Source organism: Paroedura picta, unplaced genomic scaffold, assembly GCF_049243985.1.
Source record: "Paroedura picta isolate Pp20150507F unplaced genomic scaffold, Ppicta_v3.0 Ppicta_v3_sca21, whole genome shotgun sequence".
In the NCBI taxonomy this organism is placed as follows: Eukaryota; Metazoa; Chordata; class Lepidosauria; order Squamata; family Gekkonidae; genus Paroedura; species Paroedura picta.
In genome coordinates this window covers 4,456,091-4,468,944 of record NW_027518618.1, presented here as the reverse complement: position 1 = coordinate 4,468,944, position 12,854 = coordinate 4,456,091, and the positions used below count along the sequence as shown (strand labels likewise).

Here is a 12,854-nt window from a genome sequence, read left to right as displayed (position 1 = left end):
AGAAGGGAAGCCAACAATATTAATCAGAAGCCAGAACCTCACAGAGTTTACTGTGTCAGTTTGCATCAGACAGTAAATATATTATTGGCTCTGGATGCACAAAACACTGCAGAATTTTTGATTAACAGTTTAATATCCCTGAGACACCTGTGTTTATCCGACATGGACTTTGCCTTGAAGAATCAAAGGAAGGGAATGCCATTTTGCCTTGCTTGTCATCAGCTGGGTGCACGTATGATCTGAATGGCTAAGTGTGCTGCTAATTCCAGAATAGACGCCTTGTCTTCTGTCAATATCTCAACTGCACAAAGAGGGATACAAAGTCATCTTCAAAAACGGTGAATGTTATGTATGTAGAAATGATCAGCAAAAACCTATCCCTAGTATATGTAGTGAACTAAGACTCTGATGAAAATGATGGGAAACCAAGTGCTGTAATGAACAATCAAAACAAGTTGAATTGAGCAGAAACCTCGTTGTTCACACTATGTGTGATCAGGTGTGGCACTAAAGACTGCCACACTTCTGAATACGTTCCGGTTATGAAGAGAAACCAATGGGTTGAAGATTTTGATTTCGTGACTTGAACTGATGATAAAATTGTGAATCTTGCTTAATTTCCAAAGCAGTGAGAGCATCCTTGCCAAAGAAAAGTGAAGGGGAAACAACTGAACCGCATCAAGCTGATCCTCACTGACATATGCACGCCATTGCCAGAGATTATAGGTAAAGATAGGTTAAAAATAAAATAAAATAAATTATTACTGTAATTGATGATTTCTAATGCTATTATGTTGTGTATCTGGTAAGGCACAAGTCAGAGATGCTCATGCATGTAAAGGACGTTGTTGTTGTTGTTGTTATTATTATTATTATTATTATTATTATTTAGATTTATTACTTGCCTCTTCTTGGAGGCTCGAGGTGAGTTACAATATATAACCCCCCCCAATAAAACCGTACAATAAAACCATAAAACAAAATATATCAAAGTATACAGTAAAACAGGTGCGGCCAGAAGCTCCAGCCTTATCTAAATTACCCCACGATAACCCATTCTGGAGGGGGTGGGAGACAGAAGGTTGCAGCCAAGGGAAAGAACAAATTCTCTGGGGCACCACAAGTACTGCTCTCAGATAACGTGGGAGAGATGCTGTCCAAAGAAGCACAACTGCACCTGAGAAGTGAAGGGATCAAGCATCAGACTATGTTTTCCTGCAATCCAGAATAGAGTGGCTGAAAGAAAGGACAGAACACTGCTAGATGTGGTAAGATCTGTGCTAACATAAGCCATAGTAGGGTGGTGGTGGCCATTCTTGTCCGGGAGGCTTCCTCCTACAGGGTTCTCCCGGCAGAGGTGATTTTGAGTGGGGTGTGTCGGAACTGGGTGGGATGCAGTGGAAGGCTTGGCCATCTGGTTGGTGTACCACCCTCCCAAGACCCCACCGGATGCCCTGTTGAGCCTCATGGAGGCAGTGGCCACCTGGACGCTGCAGTTTCCCGGCCTTATACTCCTGGGGGACTTCCATGTCAATGAGGACACACCATCCCCAGGTCATGGCTCAGACCTGGTGTTGACCCTGGGGACCCCGGGGCTCTCACAGTTTGTTAAGGGCCCTCCCCATCAGGCTGGCCACACCCTTGATTTGGCCTTCAGTGCTGGGATCTGATAGCGACGTTTGTTGTCCCATGGTCAGGCCACTTTGCCCTGTGGGCCTGGCTCAAGATTCCACCCCTTCCCTGTTTGGGTGACGGGCGCATTTAACCCACCCATGGAGACTTAAGGATCCAGTTGGATTCCGGAATGCTGTGTGGGACCCAGGGCCTCCTGGTGACTCCTTGACGGCCTTGGTGGGGGACTGGCAGCCCCACCTGAGACGAAATGTTTAAGGTTCTTTGATCTTATTCCTCGGGGAGGGGCACCTGTCCCCGGAGCACTTGGCCAGGGTGATCCATGTGATGGTGACCTCCGGAATTAGAAATTTCTGTAACTCGCTCTACGCTGGCCTGCCCTTGTCTCTGACCCGGAAATTGCAGCTGGTGCAGAATGCAGGAACACCTTGGAGGGCCCACATCCAGCCTGTGCTCAGGCAGCTGGTTGCCAGTTGCAGCCCGGATCAGGTTCAGGGTTCAGGTTTTGACCTTTTAGGCCCCCCACTGCCTGTGACCCACATATGTGAGGGACCTCAGATGCCCCTGGGCAGGGTCTTACATTCTGCGGGCACTCACTGGCTGGTGGTGGCCTTCCCCACAGAGCACCCAAAGACACTCCCAGCAACCTGCCCCGGGAGCGGCTGGCACCCATCTCCAGGCCTCGGCTGCAGGTCGGCAGTCCTAACCGCGGCGGCAGGAGAGGCGCTGGGCCCTCGGCGCTGGTGCTGGAGGCCGGGTCGATCCGGGGCGGCGGGGGCGGGGGGGTCTGTTGGGAGGGGGTCGCTTGTCTTCCGGAGCGAGGCGGCGGCGGCTCCGGCCAGAGCGCCAGGCGGGCTCCCCCAGTGGGCGAGTGCGGGGCCGGCGGGTGGGCGGATCGGCGGGGGGGGGGGGGCGTCGGCGGCATCTACGGCGCCTGCTCGGCTGTGGCAGCCACGGGAAGGGCAGGGAGGCGCCGTCGCGGCCGCCGCCGCCGCGCTCCGCCCGTGGCCGCATGGAGAAGCCGGCTGGCCCGGCACCTGCCGCCCGCCTCAGCAGCCGCCGGGAGAGCCGCGTCCCGGAGCGCGACCAGGTGAGCCGCCGTCGCCGCCGCCATCCCGCAGCATCAGCAGCCGCAGCAGCCGCCGCAGCAGCGGGCGCCTGCCTGCCTTCCTGCCTGCCTTCCCTGGCCCGCTGCGGCTCCGGCTCAGCACCTCCTGCACAGACAGAGGCCGCCTGGAGGGAGGGGGCGAGCGGGGGCGGCTCCCCGGGGCGCTGACTCGCTGGCGGGCCCGGCAGGTAGGAGGCTCGGGGGAAGGCGGGGGGAGGGGGCCGGTGCCGCAGGGAACCTCCCGGTCCAGAGCCAGGCCAGCTCTGCCCGGCAGCCGCCACCGGCGCCGCAGGGGAGGCCCTGCCGGGCTCCCGAGGGGAGGAGCGAGGAGCGCGCCCGGCCGCCCCGTCCAGGGTCCCCGGGCCGATGGCGGCGCTTCCCTCGGCGCCCGTCCGGCCGCTCCTTGCCCGGGAGGCCTCCCTGGAGTCCGGCCGGGCCAGGAGGGGCCTCGGGGGCGGCCGCTGGGCTCCGGACCTCCTGGCTGAGCCGCGGGGGTTGGGGCGGGAGGGGGGAGCCCTTTCAGTAAGGCTCAGCAAGCCTTTCGGGGCCGGGAGGGAGCGGGCGGCGGCGGGGAAGGTGGTGGTGGGGGGGGGGGGAGCCCTCGAGGAAGTCACGCGTGCGCCGGAGCCTCTTCTGCCTGTCGGACCCGCCGCGGAAGGGGATGCGAGAGGCCGGGCTTTGCGCCGATGCGCTTTGCTGACCTGCCACCGGGGGGCGGCAGCGAGCCGGATGAGGCGCGCCTTGAGGAGGGCGCTGAACAGCCCCTCGACGGGCCGGCCCCTCCCCTCGAAGGCAGCCCTGGGGTGGCTGGACCGGTGTGGCTTGGCCGGGCCTGTCCACTGCGGGCCTGTGCGCGGTTTGGCCTGAGCCCCGGGAGGCTCGGACGATGGCGGGCCAAGGGCTGGGGGGCCAAGGACAGAGCCGGTGGAGAACTGTTATTCAGGGCTGCGTTTGAACTTCCGCCTGGCCGCTGGCCGCAGTGCCCCTCGTCCCGGCACAAGATTCCTGCGGGTGCTTCCTTCTCGGGGCCAGCTGGCTTTTCAGAAGGCGAGGGAGGGCCTTGCGGCCTACAAGAATGTTCCAGAAGAGCTTTCCCGGCTCTCTCTAGCTTTAAGGAAAGGCGTTGGGGGCTTTTTACTGCAAGGAAGAGCGTCTGAGTTGCCTGCCCAAGAATCCCTACCAGTTCCCTGCCCACCCTTGTCCCGTGTCCGATGCGGTTCCCCCTGGAGCAGGCTGACTCCAAGGGGCCTCCTCTCACCCGCTGTAGACCTATTGCCAGAGCAGGGGCTGGCAAAAGCAGCAGAGGCCCAAGGGGCGCTTGGGGCTGCAGGAGGGGTCTGGAGGTGGAGGGGAAATGGCCAGCCGGCTCCCTTCCCAAAAGGAATTGATATTTTCATGCCCCTGTCTGGCCCTAGGGTGTATTGCCCATTTATTCAATAGCTGAAAACATAGTTAAATGGTACTAAAAATGCAAAGAAGAGAAATCTTCAATGGAACAAAAACAATATCAACTCACAAATGCCAGTTGTTTATCACCTTCAAAACCTCCAAGAGACTATGGCCACATCGACCCCAAATGCCCAATAGGTGACTGCCGTCCAGGGCTGCCGGGAGCCGGAAGGGACCTGCCCCCTTCGAAAGGACTTGGGCACAGATTGGGCCCATTCCGCTGGCCGAAGACCACAGAAGCTGTCCAGGTGAGGAGGAAGGCACCGGACACACGGATGGGAACCTTGGCTCCTCACGTGTCTGAAGAAACTTCTCTGGTTCTCGGGGGCTTCCCTGGCCACTCTCCGCTCCGGAGTCCTTGATGAGGAGCTTTAGCACAGGGTCTCCACGCAGGAGCAGGAAATGGCAAACGGTCCCTGCTGCTTCTCACTGGCCTGGCAAGCCCAGCAAGGGAGCTGGGACAGGAGAGCAAGCAGGAGCTCACAGGGCTGTCCAGCAGGGCGGGGGACGACCCAGGACGGCAGAGCTCCCTTGCTTGGCCCTGCTGTTCCTGCAGCTCCCCCTCCATGGAAACTCCCTCCAATTCCCCTCCAGGCTGGCTCAAGAGGAAGCCATTCCCTGGACATGGTCTGCCCTGCAGGGCTGGTGGTCTTTGTTTTGTACCAAGCACCACAAGAACTCTGGCTGAGGGGATCAACGGGATCTACATAAGGGAAGTTTCCCCAAAACAGATGGGATTGCAGGGGCTCATCCCCACAGCCTCAGAATTAAAGCAGAGCACCCAAAGACAGTGAGGGTCACTCACTCCAGCCCCGCCCTGTGCAGAACACCCCAAGGGCAACCAAAGCAGTGGGTGGGGGTGGCACATCGGGGTGCCCCCTGCAGCCTTCTGTGACCCCCCTCCCCGTGGGAAGGGAGGGGTGGCCTGTGAAATGGTGTGCAAAATGCAGGCGGTGCGGTTCTCCCACTCCCAGAGGGACCTTTGGAAAGAGGCTGCAAAGCTGTGTGTTTCCTTTTCTCCCCCCCCCAACGCCATGGTTGGGGGTTCAGTCCCCCCACTGAACAATGGAACCTTGGAGCCCTGGCAAGGCCAGACCAGAGGAAGCCCCATGGGGCAGGGCAGTCTTCCCTAGCAAGGAAGGCCAGGGGTTCCGCTGTCCACATGCCACAGAGAAATCCCGAGGCTCTGGGGACACCCCTGCTCGCCCCCCCCCCATCCACGTCTCCCCCCATTGCCCGGGTAAGGCCTCTCTCTTGCCCACACTGCTGTGTTACCTCCCGGCTCCAAAGAGAAACCCGCCCTGTTCTCCGGCCCCTGCCAGCAACCTGCCCCGGGAGCGGCTGGCACCCATCGCGGCTGGGGGTGGGTGGGCAGAAGGTGATCGCCCGCCCGCCCGCCAGGGGACTGGAGAGGCGCTCCCGGGTGATCTCCAGGCCTCGGCTGGAGGTCGGCAGTCCTAACCGCGGCGGCAGGAGAGGCGCTGGGCCCTCGGCGCTGGTGCTGGAGGCCGGCTGGATCCGGGGCGGTGATCGGTTGGGAGGGGGTCGCTTGTCTTCCGGAGCGAGGCGGCGGCGGCTCCGGCCAGAGCGCCAGGCGGGCTCCCCCAGTGGGCGAGTGCGGGGCCGGCGGGTGGGCGGACCGGCGGGGGGGGGGGGCGTCGGCGGCATCTACGGCGCCTGCTCGGCTGTGGCAGCCGCGGGAAGGGCAGGGAGGCGCCGTCGCGGCCGCCGCCGCGCTCCGGCTGCAGGAGGGAGCCGCCCGTGGCCGCATGGAGAAGCCGCCATCCCGCAGCATCAGCAGGCGCAGCAGCAACCGGGCGGGCGGGCGAGCGCCTGCCTGCCTGCCTTCCCCGGCCCGCTGCGGCTCCGCCTCGGAGCCTCCTGCACAGACAGCGGGTAGGGGCGGCGTTCACGCCAAAGTGGGGCGGGGGCGCGACGGAGGCCGCCTGGAGGGAGGGGGCGAGCGGGGGCGGCTCCCCGGGGCCCTGACTCGCTGGCGGGCCCGGCAGGTAGGAGGCTCGGGCGGAGGCGGGGGGAGGGGGCCGGTGCCGCCGGGAACCTCCCGGTCCAGAGCCAGGCCAGCTCCGCCGCCACCGCCGCAGGGGAGGCCCGGGTCCCGCAGCCGCGTCCAGGGTCCCCAGGCCGATGGTGGCGCTTCCCTCGGCGCCTCTCCGGCTGCACCTTGCCCGGGAGGCCAGGAGGGGCCTCGGGGGCGGCCGCTGGGCTCCGGACCTCCTGGCTGAGCCGCGGGGGTTGGGGCGGGAGGGGGGAGCCCTTTCAGTAAGGCTCAGCAAGCCTTTCGGGGCCGGGAGGGAGCGGGCGGCGGCGGGGAAGGTGGGGCGGGGGAGCCCTCGAGGAAGTCACGCGTGCGCCGGAGCCTCGTCTGCCCATCGGACCCGCCGCGGAAGGGGATGCGAGAGGCCGGGCTTTGCGCCCCTGCGCTTTGCTGACCTGCCACCGGGGGGCGGCAGCGAGCCGGATCATGCGCGCCTTGAGGAGAGCGCTGAACAGCCCCTCGACGGGCGGCCTTGCCTGTGGGATGCAGGCCCCTTCCCTCGAGGGCAGCCCTGGGGCGGTTGGGCCGGCGTTGCTTGGCTCGGACGATGGCGGGCCAAGGGGGGGGAGTGCGGGGGGCGCACGGAGGAGGGCTCTGCATGCGGGTCTTGCTGGGCACGACCTTGGGGGCCTCTGCTGAGCATGCGGAAGGTCCCGGGTTCAACCGTGAGTGGCATCTCCCGTTAAGGTTCAGGACCCTGGACAGCGGCTTCCGCCTGGCTTTGATGGACCCACCGAGGGTCACTCCTAGCCTCCCAAGAGCTCCTCCTCTCACCCGCTGTAGACCTATTGCCAGAGCAGGGGCTGGCAAAACCAGCAGAGGCCCAAGGGGCGCTTGGAGGTGGAGGGGAAATGGCCCTTTCCAAAAGGAATTGATATTTTCACACCCCTGTCTGGCTCTAAGGTGTATTGCCCATTTGGAGTGTGTGGTGCCATTTTGGTCACCCCGTGTCAGAAAGAATTTTGCACAGCTTGAAAAAGTACCGAAGAGGGCAACCAAAGTGAAGAAGGGGTTGGACCACCTTTCCCGTTGGGAGTCTGGGACTTTTCCGCTCGGGAAGAAGGGTGGTGGCAGAGCAAGGTCAATAAAATTATGTGCAGGGTAAAGGGATAGTGGCTTGTGCAGACCTCTTCCTCTTCCTTCATTCCTGAAGCCAGGGGCGCCCTGCAGGGCTCTTCTTATCCCTGCACTCTGAAAGCAGGGCCCTGGTTTCAGCCGGTGTTAGCTCCCTCAAGCCCAGCCCAGCCCAGCTAGGGGTGTTCTGAGCGCCCAACCAGGGCTTACTCCTTCCTGCTTGACTCCTTTCCCCCACCTTTGCCTGGATGTCTCCCTGACAGGCCGCCCAAGACAAGGAGCTGACCCTCGGTGGGTCCATCAAAGCCAGTCCTCCTATCCGTTCAGGCGGAAGCCGCTGTCCAGGGTCCTGAACCTTAACGGGCGGTGCCACCAAGGGCTGAACCCGGGACCTTCCGTCTGCCGAGCAGAGGCTTTCAGCGGGGCCATGGCATCACTGTGGAGGAGGGGAACCAGGCCTGACCATGGCTTTCTTAGGGAGCTGCTGGTTCCGTTCTTGCTTCTGTGATCTAAGACACCCTCCCCTGCTCCAAAAAGATCAGTCTGCTGAACGGAGTCAGGTAGCCACAGGGTTTGCCTGTGCTTGGTCTGTGCCTGGTCTGTGTGTGTGTGTGTGTCTGTGTGTGTGCGTATGTTGAGAGGGAGAGAGAGAGTTTTTGGTTCTCTCCATGGGCTGGACCGGCACTCTGAAAAGGGCAGGCAGCGTATCTGGTGGCTGGCTGCCATTGTGTTGGGGGGTTTCTGCGTTTGGACTTGCCTGGCAAAACCTGGCCCCTCTCCCACCCTTCTTTGGAGTGGGGTGCAGTGGGGGTGGGTGGGGAGGGGGAGTGTAGGTCTCTCACCTCACAGCAGGCTGTGCAGATGCTGCTTCCTCTCCAGCAGCCCCCTCGTCTTGGGAGACTCGGGCGCCCTCCCCCCTTTGCTCCGGGGAGAGTGCCCTGAAGGGGTGGGTGGGGAAAGGCTGGGGACGGGAGCAGGCTGAGCTGGGAGAAGCTCAGAAGTGGGGTGTGTTTAGGGGGGGATGCTGGGGAATTGCGACGCTGGGGAATGGTTTCAGATATGTTTCAGAATGTGCCAAGCCCAGCCCTGTCCTCCTCTGGGCTGCTTGTCTATGGCCTCTCGTGCACAGTGGCCTGGCAGGGCACTCAGAGAGCACTCCCTGTGGTGCCTTTTGGCTCTCTCTGCCAGCGGAGTGGTGCCTCAAGCATGTTCCTCTCATGTGACTCGGCCCCTGTCCCCTGTGAGGGCCTGGTGAGCGGGGGGGGGGGTTGGCGGGAGGGCAGGGTCATTGCTTTAGTTGGCTCCAAAGGGGAGGCTGGGCTCCCCAAGTGCAGCACATGCACTGAGGCCAGGATGCTGCAGGGGGGCGGGGGGTGGAGGGAGGCTCTCTGGCAGCAGCTTTCTCTTGAGGGGGAGACCCTGCCCCCTACATCCAGGAGCTAAGAACCTGCAGGCTGGCCTGGTTGGGGCGGGGAGGGGGAGCTACAAAGAAGATGCTCGTCCTCTCCCACCCTAAGAGGGCTTAGCTTCCCCTCTGGACTAGGCTTGTGGCTTCTTGCTGGAGGTGGGAGGCCGAGGGGCCTTTTGTCTCCCTGGCTGGAGCCCCCCCCCCATGTGCTTGCCGTGTGCTGGGGCACCTGGGCCTGCTGCTGCCTGTGGCCAGTCGCCCGGGAGCACCAGGAGGCGGATTCCAGGTTGCAGAGAGCAGCTTCGGCTACCGCAGTTTGTCCTCGCTCCTGACTCCGCGGGTGACACGGCAGCCCTGCATTTGCGGTGGGGTGGGAGGGAGGGAATGTGCCTCTTTATTTTTTTGGGGGGGGAAGAATCACAAACAGTGCTTTTGGGGAGTGGAGACCAGTGGATGTGCTGTGCCTTGGGTCCGGGAAGGTGAGGGCAGCAGCATCCGAGGGCCGGCTGTGCTTTGGGAAGGCTTCGGACTTTCTTTTCTGCTCCTGTCCTTGGCACCAGGACCTTCCGTCGTCAGTGAGGGTTGGCCCCAGTTGCAAGGTACTCAGGGAGGCCTTGGCAGCTCCACCAGGGTGTGTGTGTGTGTGACTCATGTCTCTTCATCTGTCAAGTTGGCAATTCTGCCATTTTGGGCATAGGATTTATCCCTGGAGGGAGGGAGGGGAGAGCTGGAATTGGGTCTTGAAGAGCACTTCTACCATGCGTGGTCTGGGCAGGTATGCTCAGGCCCCCCTTCCCCCCACCCCCTGGCACAGACGCACGTGCCGTGAGAGGGGCAGTTGGCCCTTGGGCCGGCCCGGAAAGGGTTAGGTCCTGTCTAGACTGAGCTCTGACAGGGCGGCTGGGGGCTGGCTCTGCGTTCATTGGCAGCGGAAGGGAGGGCTTCCGGGTGTTCGAGGAGGGTTTCTGCGTGGCATGAAAAAGAAATGGCCGTCCCATATCAAGAAGTGGTTGAAGGAGAAGATGCAGGCGTGCCTACCTGATTGGGTTGTTGTGGTGGTAAAAGGGAGGCAAGGAGAAAGAGGTTTGGCCCCCATGAGGGGAAAAGGCAAGGGGGAAATGCAGTGCTAAATACCTGACTCTTCTGTGTGATACAGGTGGGGGCTCCGGGTCGCCGACTCCTGTCCTGCAGCTTAGTAGGCCTGCGATTGCGTTGGTTGGCCCTGCATAGCCCAACTCCTGTCTCTGTGAGGGAGGCCAACGATAAATAATGTAAAAATAAAACACGCCGACTCCCTGAAGAAGCAGCACTCTGTCCCTGTCACGGGGACTTCTTTCCCTGAGAGGAGACGCAGGGTCAGCAGTGTGGTTATTTGAAGCACTTATTGGCTACCTTCCTTCCTCGGAGGCATTAAAATACATTAAAAACATAAAACCAAGACTTGCAATCACTCGGGACTCCTAGTGGATCTCGTCAAACGGGGTCCTAATTAAGGCAGTTGAAAGGGGAGGGGGAGGGGGAAACAGGCCCATCTGCTCCCCGGGAAGGTTGGTCCTTCATTGTGGGGCTGCCACTGAAAAGGCCCTCCCCTTGCAGGGCCCACCAGGTGAGTTTCTGGCATGGGTGGAACAGTTGGGGGAGGGGGGGCTCTCCTTCCCTTTTGAGGGGGGGCTTTCAGTGAAAGCCACCCACGCCTGATAGCCCAGCTGTCCTTCTTCTCTGTGTCACCCGCTGGGTTGCCTCGTGGCCAGGAATGCTAGAGGGGCCTTGCTTAAGAGAGTCGGACCAGCCTGCCTGGTTTCATTCCTTTTCGTTTTGCTTTGCCCTCACAGAGAAGGGCCACTCCGCCTTGGTCCTCGGGTGACTGTGGGGCTCCTGCAGCTGCCATTCTTCCCCTCCCCTCCCCTCCCCTTTCGCACTGTGCTTGCCGGCCGTGTGGGTGTTCTGGCTGCTGCCAGGTTGGGCAGAGCAGGTCTTCCCAGGAGCCGGTTCTGGAGCTCCTGGCCAGCTTGCCTCTGCTGTGTGTGTGTGTGTGTGTGTGTGTGTGTGCATCCTCTTGGCAACTCTGGTGGAGAAAATGATCCTTTTTTTATTTAGAACGGTGTTTTCAGCCCTGCCTGCACCCACTATAATTAGGAGCTGCTTCAGTGTTAGAAAATTGCAGGCCTCTCTTCTCGGCTGTGGTGTCCCTGCTGCTGTGTCATCATTACTTTTCAGGAAACCCTCGCTTGCTATTTTGGGGAGCCCGAGGGCATGTGGGCCTCTGCAGGGCTTTCCACGGCATGCCCCCTTCTGGAGAAGCTCATCCCAAGAGGGGCTTGTTTTGCTGAGCAGAAGGGAACAGTGCCCTCTTTGAAGAGAAGAGGAGCTGGTTTTTTACCCTCTGCTTTTCACTGTTTGAAGGAGTCTGAAAGCCGCTTCCAATCGCCCTCCCTTTCTCTCCCCACAGCAGACATCCTGTGAGGTAGGTGGGGCTAAGAGAGCTCTGAGAGAACTGGGACTGGCCCAAGGTCACATGGCCAGGAGGAGGAGGTTAGAGGCTGCCAGTCCTGACCACAACATTACGTTGAAACATGCAGAGTCTCCCTCCGCTCCCCTTGTCACGCGGCTGCGGGCACCTGCCATGCACAGGTGCTACACTTGGCCACAAGGTGAACTGGGAGTGGGGAAGAGCTCCTTCTGGTTTCCCAGTCCATCCCAGTCCTTTCTGGGCCTGCTGTTTGGCTCCTCTGTGTGTTTTCAGTTGGCTGAGGTGGGCCTCCTTTCCCACGCATGCGCATTCCCAGAGTGAGGCCTTGATCCTGAGAGATCTCTACATGCCCAGCGATGCCTTCCTTGTGTGTGGGTGGTGCGGTGTGGAGGTCAAGCAGCACTGCAGAGGGGTGTGTTTGTGTGTGTGTGTGTATACTGCGTGACCATTGCCGATGTAAAGCAGGGAACTCTGGAGCTGCAGGCCGGCCATCCTTCTCACAGCCCTAGCTGGGGTCCTTCAGAGCGCATTCTCCCCTAGAAATCAGGGCTTGTGTCCTCAAATTCGTTGTCTTAATGCTGTCATTAAGGTAGCACACGGCAGCACTAGGAGCCAGACATGCTGGATGCTCCAAATATGCACGGGGGGAGGGGGTAGTTGTTGGCTGATTCCTGGAGCTAAACCGAATGATGTTCATGCAAGGTGTGCACACCGGAGAAAGAGGCCTGGGGCGGCAGTTGGCGAATGTCTGTGCTTTCCTTGTGTCCGAGGCATGGCTCTCTCCCTTCAGCAGTCCCTCTGTCACCTTCTGGAGTTTGTTCCACTGCTTCAGAGTTTGACCCTCCCCTCTGCCAAGCAGGGCTAGTCAACGTGTAAGAGCAGAGGTAGTCATGGGACGTTTGCTGGCAGGGGTTCATGGGAACTGTAGTCCATGGACATCTGGAGGACCACAGGTTGACTACCCCTGGCTAAGAGGATGCAAAAGCAACAGTGCTGAACAGAACCCCACCCCCACCCCTTTCTCTGCCTTTTCTCTGAAGAGTGGGGCCTGCCCTCTGCACGGGCAAGGCCCTCTCTCCTGGCTGGCGTTAGAAGCAGCCTCCCCTGCAGTGCTGCTCCCCCTGGACGGGGCGTGACCTGCATCAGGCCCAATGGATCTGCTGGCAAAGGCCTCTGCTTCAGTGCCTGCCAATTTGAAGAAGACATGGAGGGCCATCTGCAGTACTGGAGGGGGAGGGGGGGAGGAGGAATCGTTTTCATGGGGGGGGCATTTGGAGGTCAAGGGAGGCCTACATGGGGGGGATAACAGAAGAAGCCCCCTCCCATTCTCCAGGAGGCATCAATGGTGCTGGGCTCCCCCCCCCCACGCACACACACACACCAGGCTTTTGGATCTCTTATTTCTCCCGGGCGGGGGGGGGGGGCTGTTCCTTGGCAGTTCCCAGCTGTCAGAACAGATCGAGCCGAGCGTTTCAGGGCTGGGGCTGTTCAGTGCCACCTGCTTGTCGCCGGGGCTCTTGTCAATCAAGTACTGGAGCAGATTGATCACCTGCCAATTAACGAGGGATTTGAAATATGGGAGTGCCGGAGCCTGGCAGGGGGGATTGTGAATGCTGTGCTGTGCGCAGGCAGAAAGGGAGGCCCCGGGTCCCTCTCA

General features: G+C 60.7%; 1 protein-coding gene across 3 annotated transcripts in view; it reads left to right on the top strand.

Moving 5' to 3' along the window:
* Positions 1–1,148: 1,148 nt before the first annotated feature.
* Positions 1,149–12,854, top strand: part of LOC143828288 (leucine-rich repeat and fibronectin type III domain-containing protein 1-like protein) — a 46,538-nt gene continuing 34,832 nt past the window's right edge. Inside the window, exon 1 of one of the 3 annotated variants that reach the window (XM_077318604.1) lies at positions 1,149–1,268. In XM_077318604.1, coding sequence (XP_077174719.1) covers positions 1,264–1,268 — 5 coding nt within the window. In that variant the 5' untranslated portion in view covers positions 1,149–1,263. Of the gene's footprint in view, positions 1,269–2,556; positions 2,723–5,864; positions 6,086–12,854 lie in introns of those variants that run through there. The other 2 variants (XM_077318605.1, XM_077318606.1) reach the window with 2 other exon arrangements.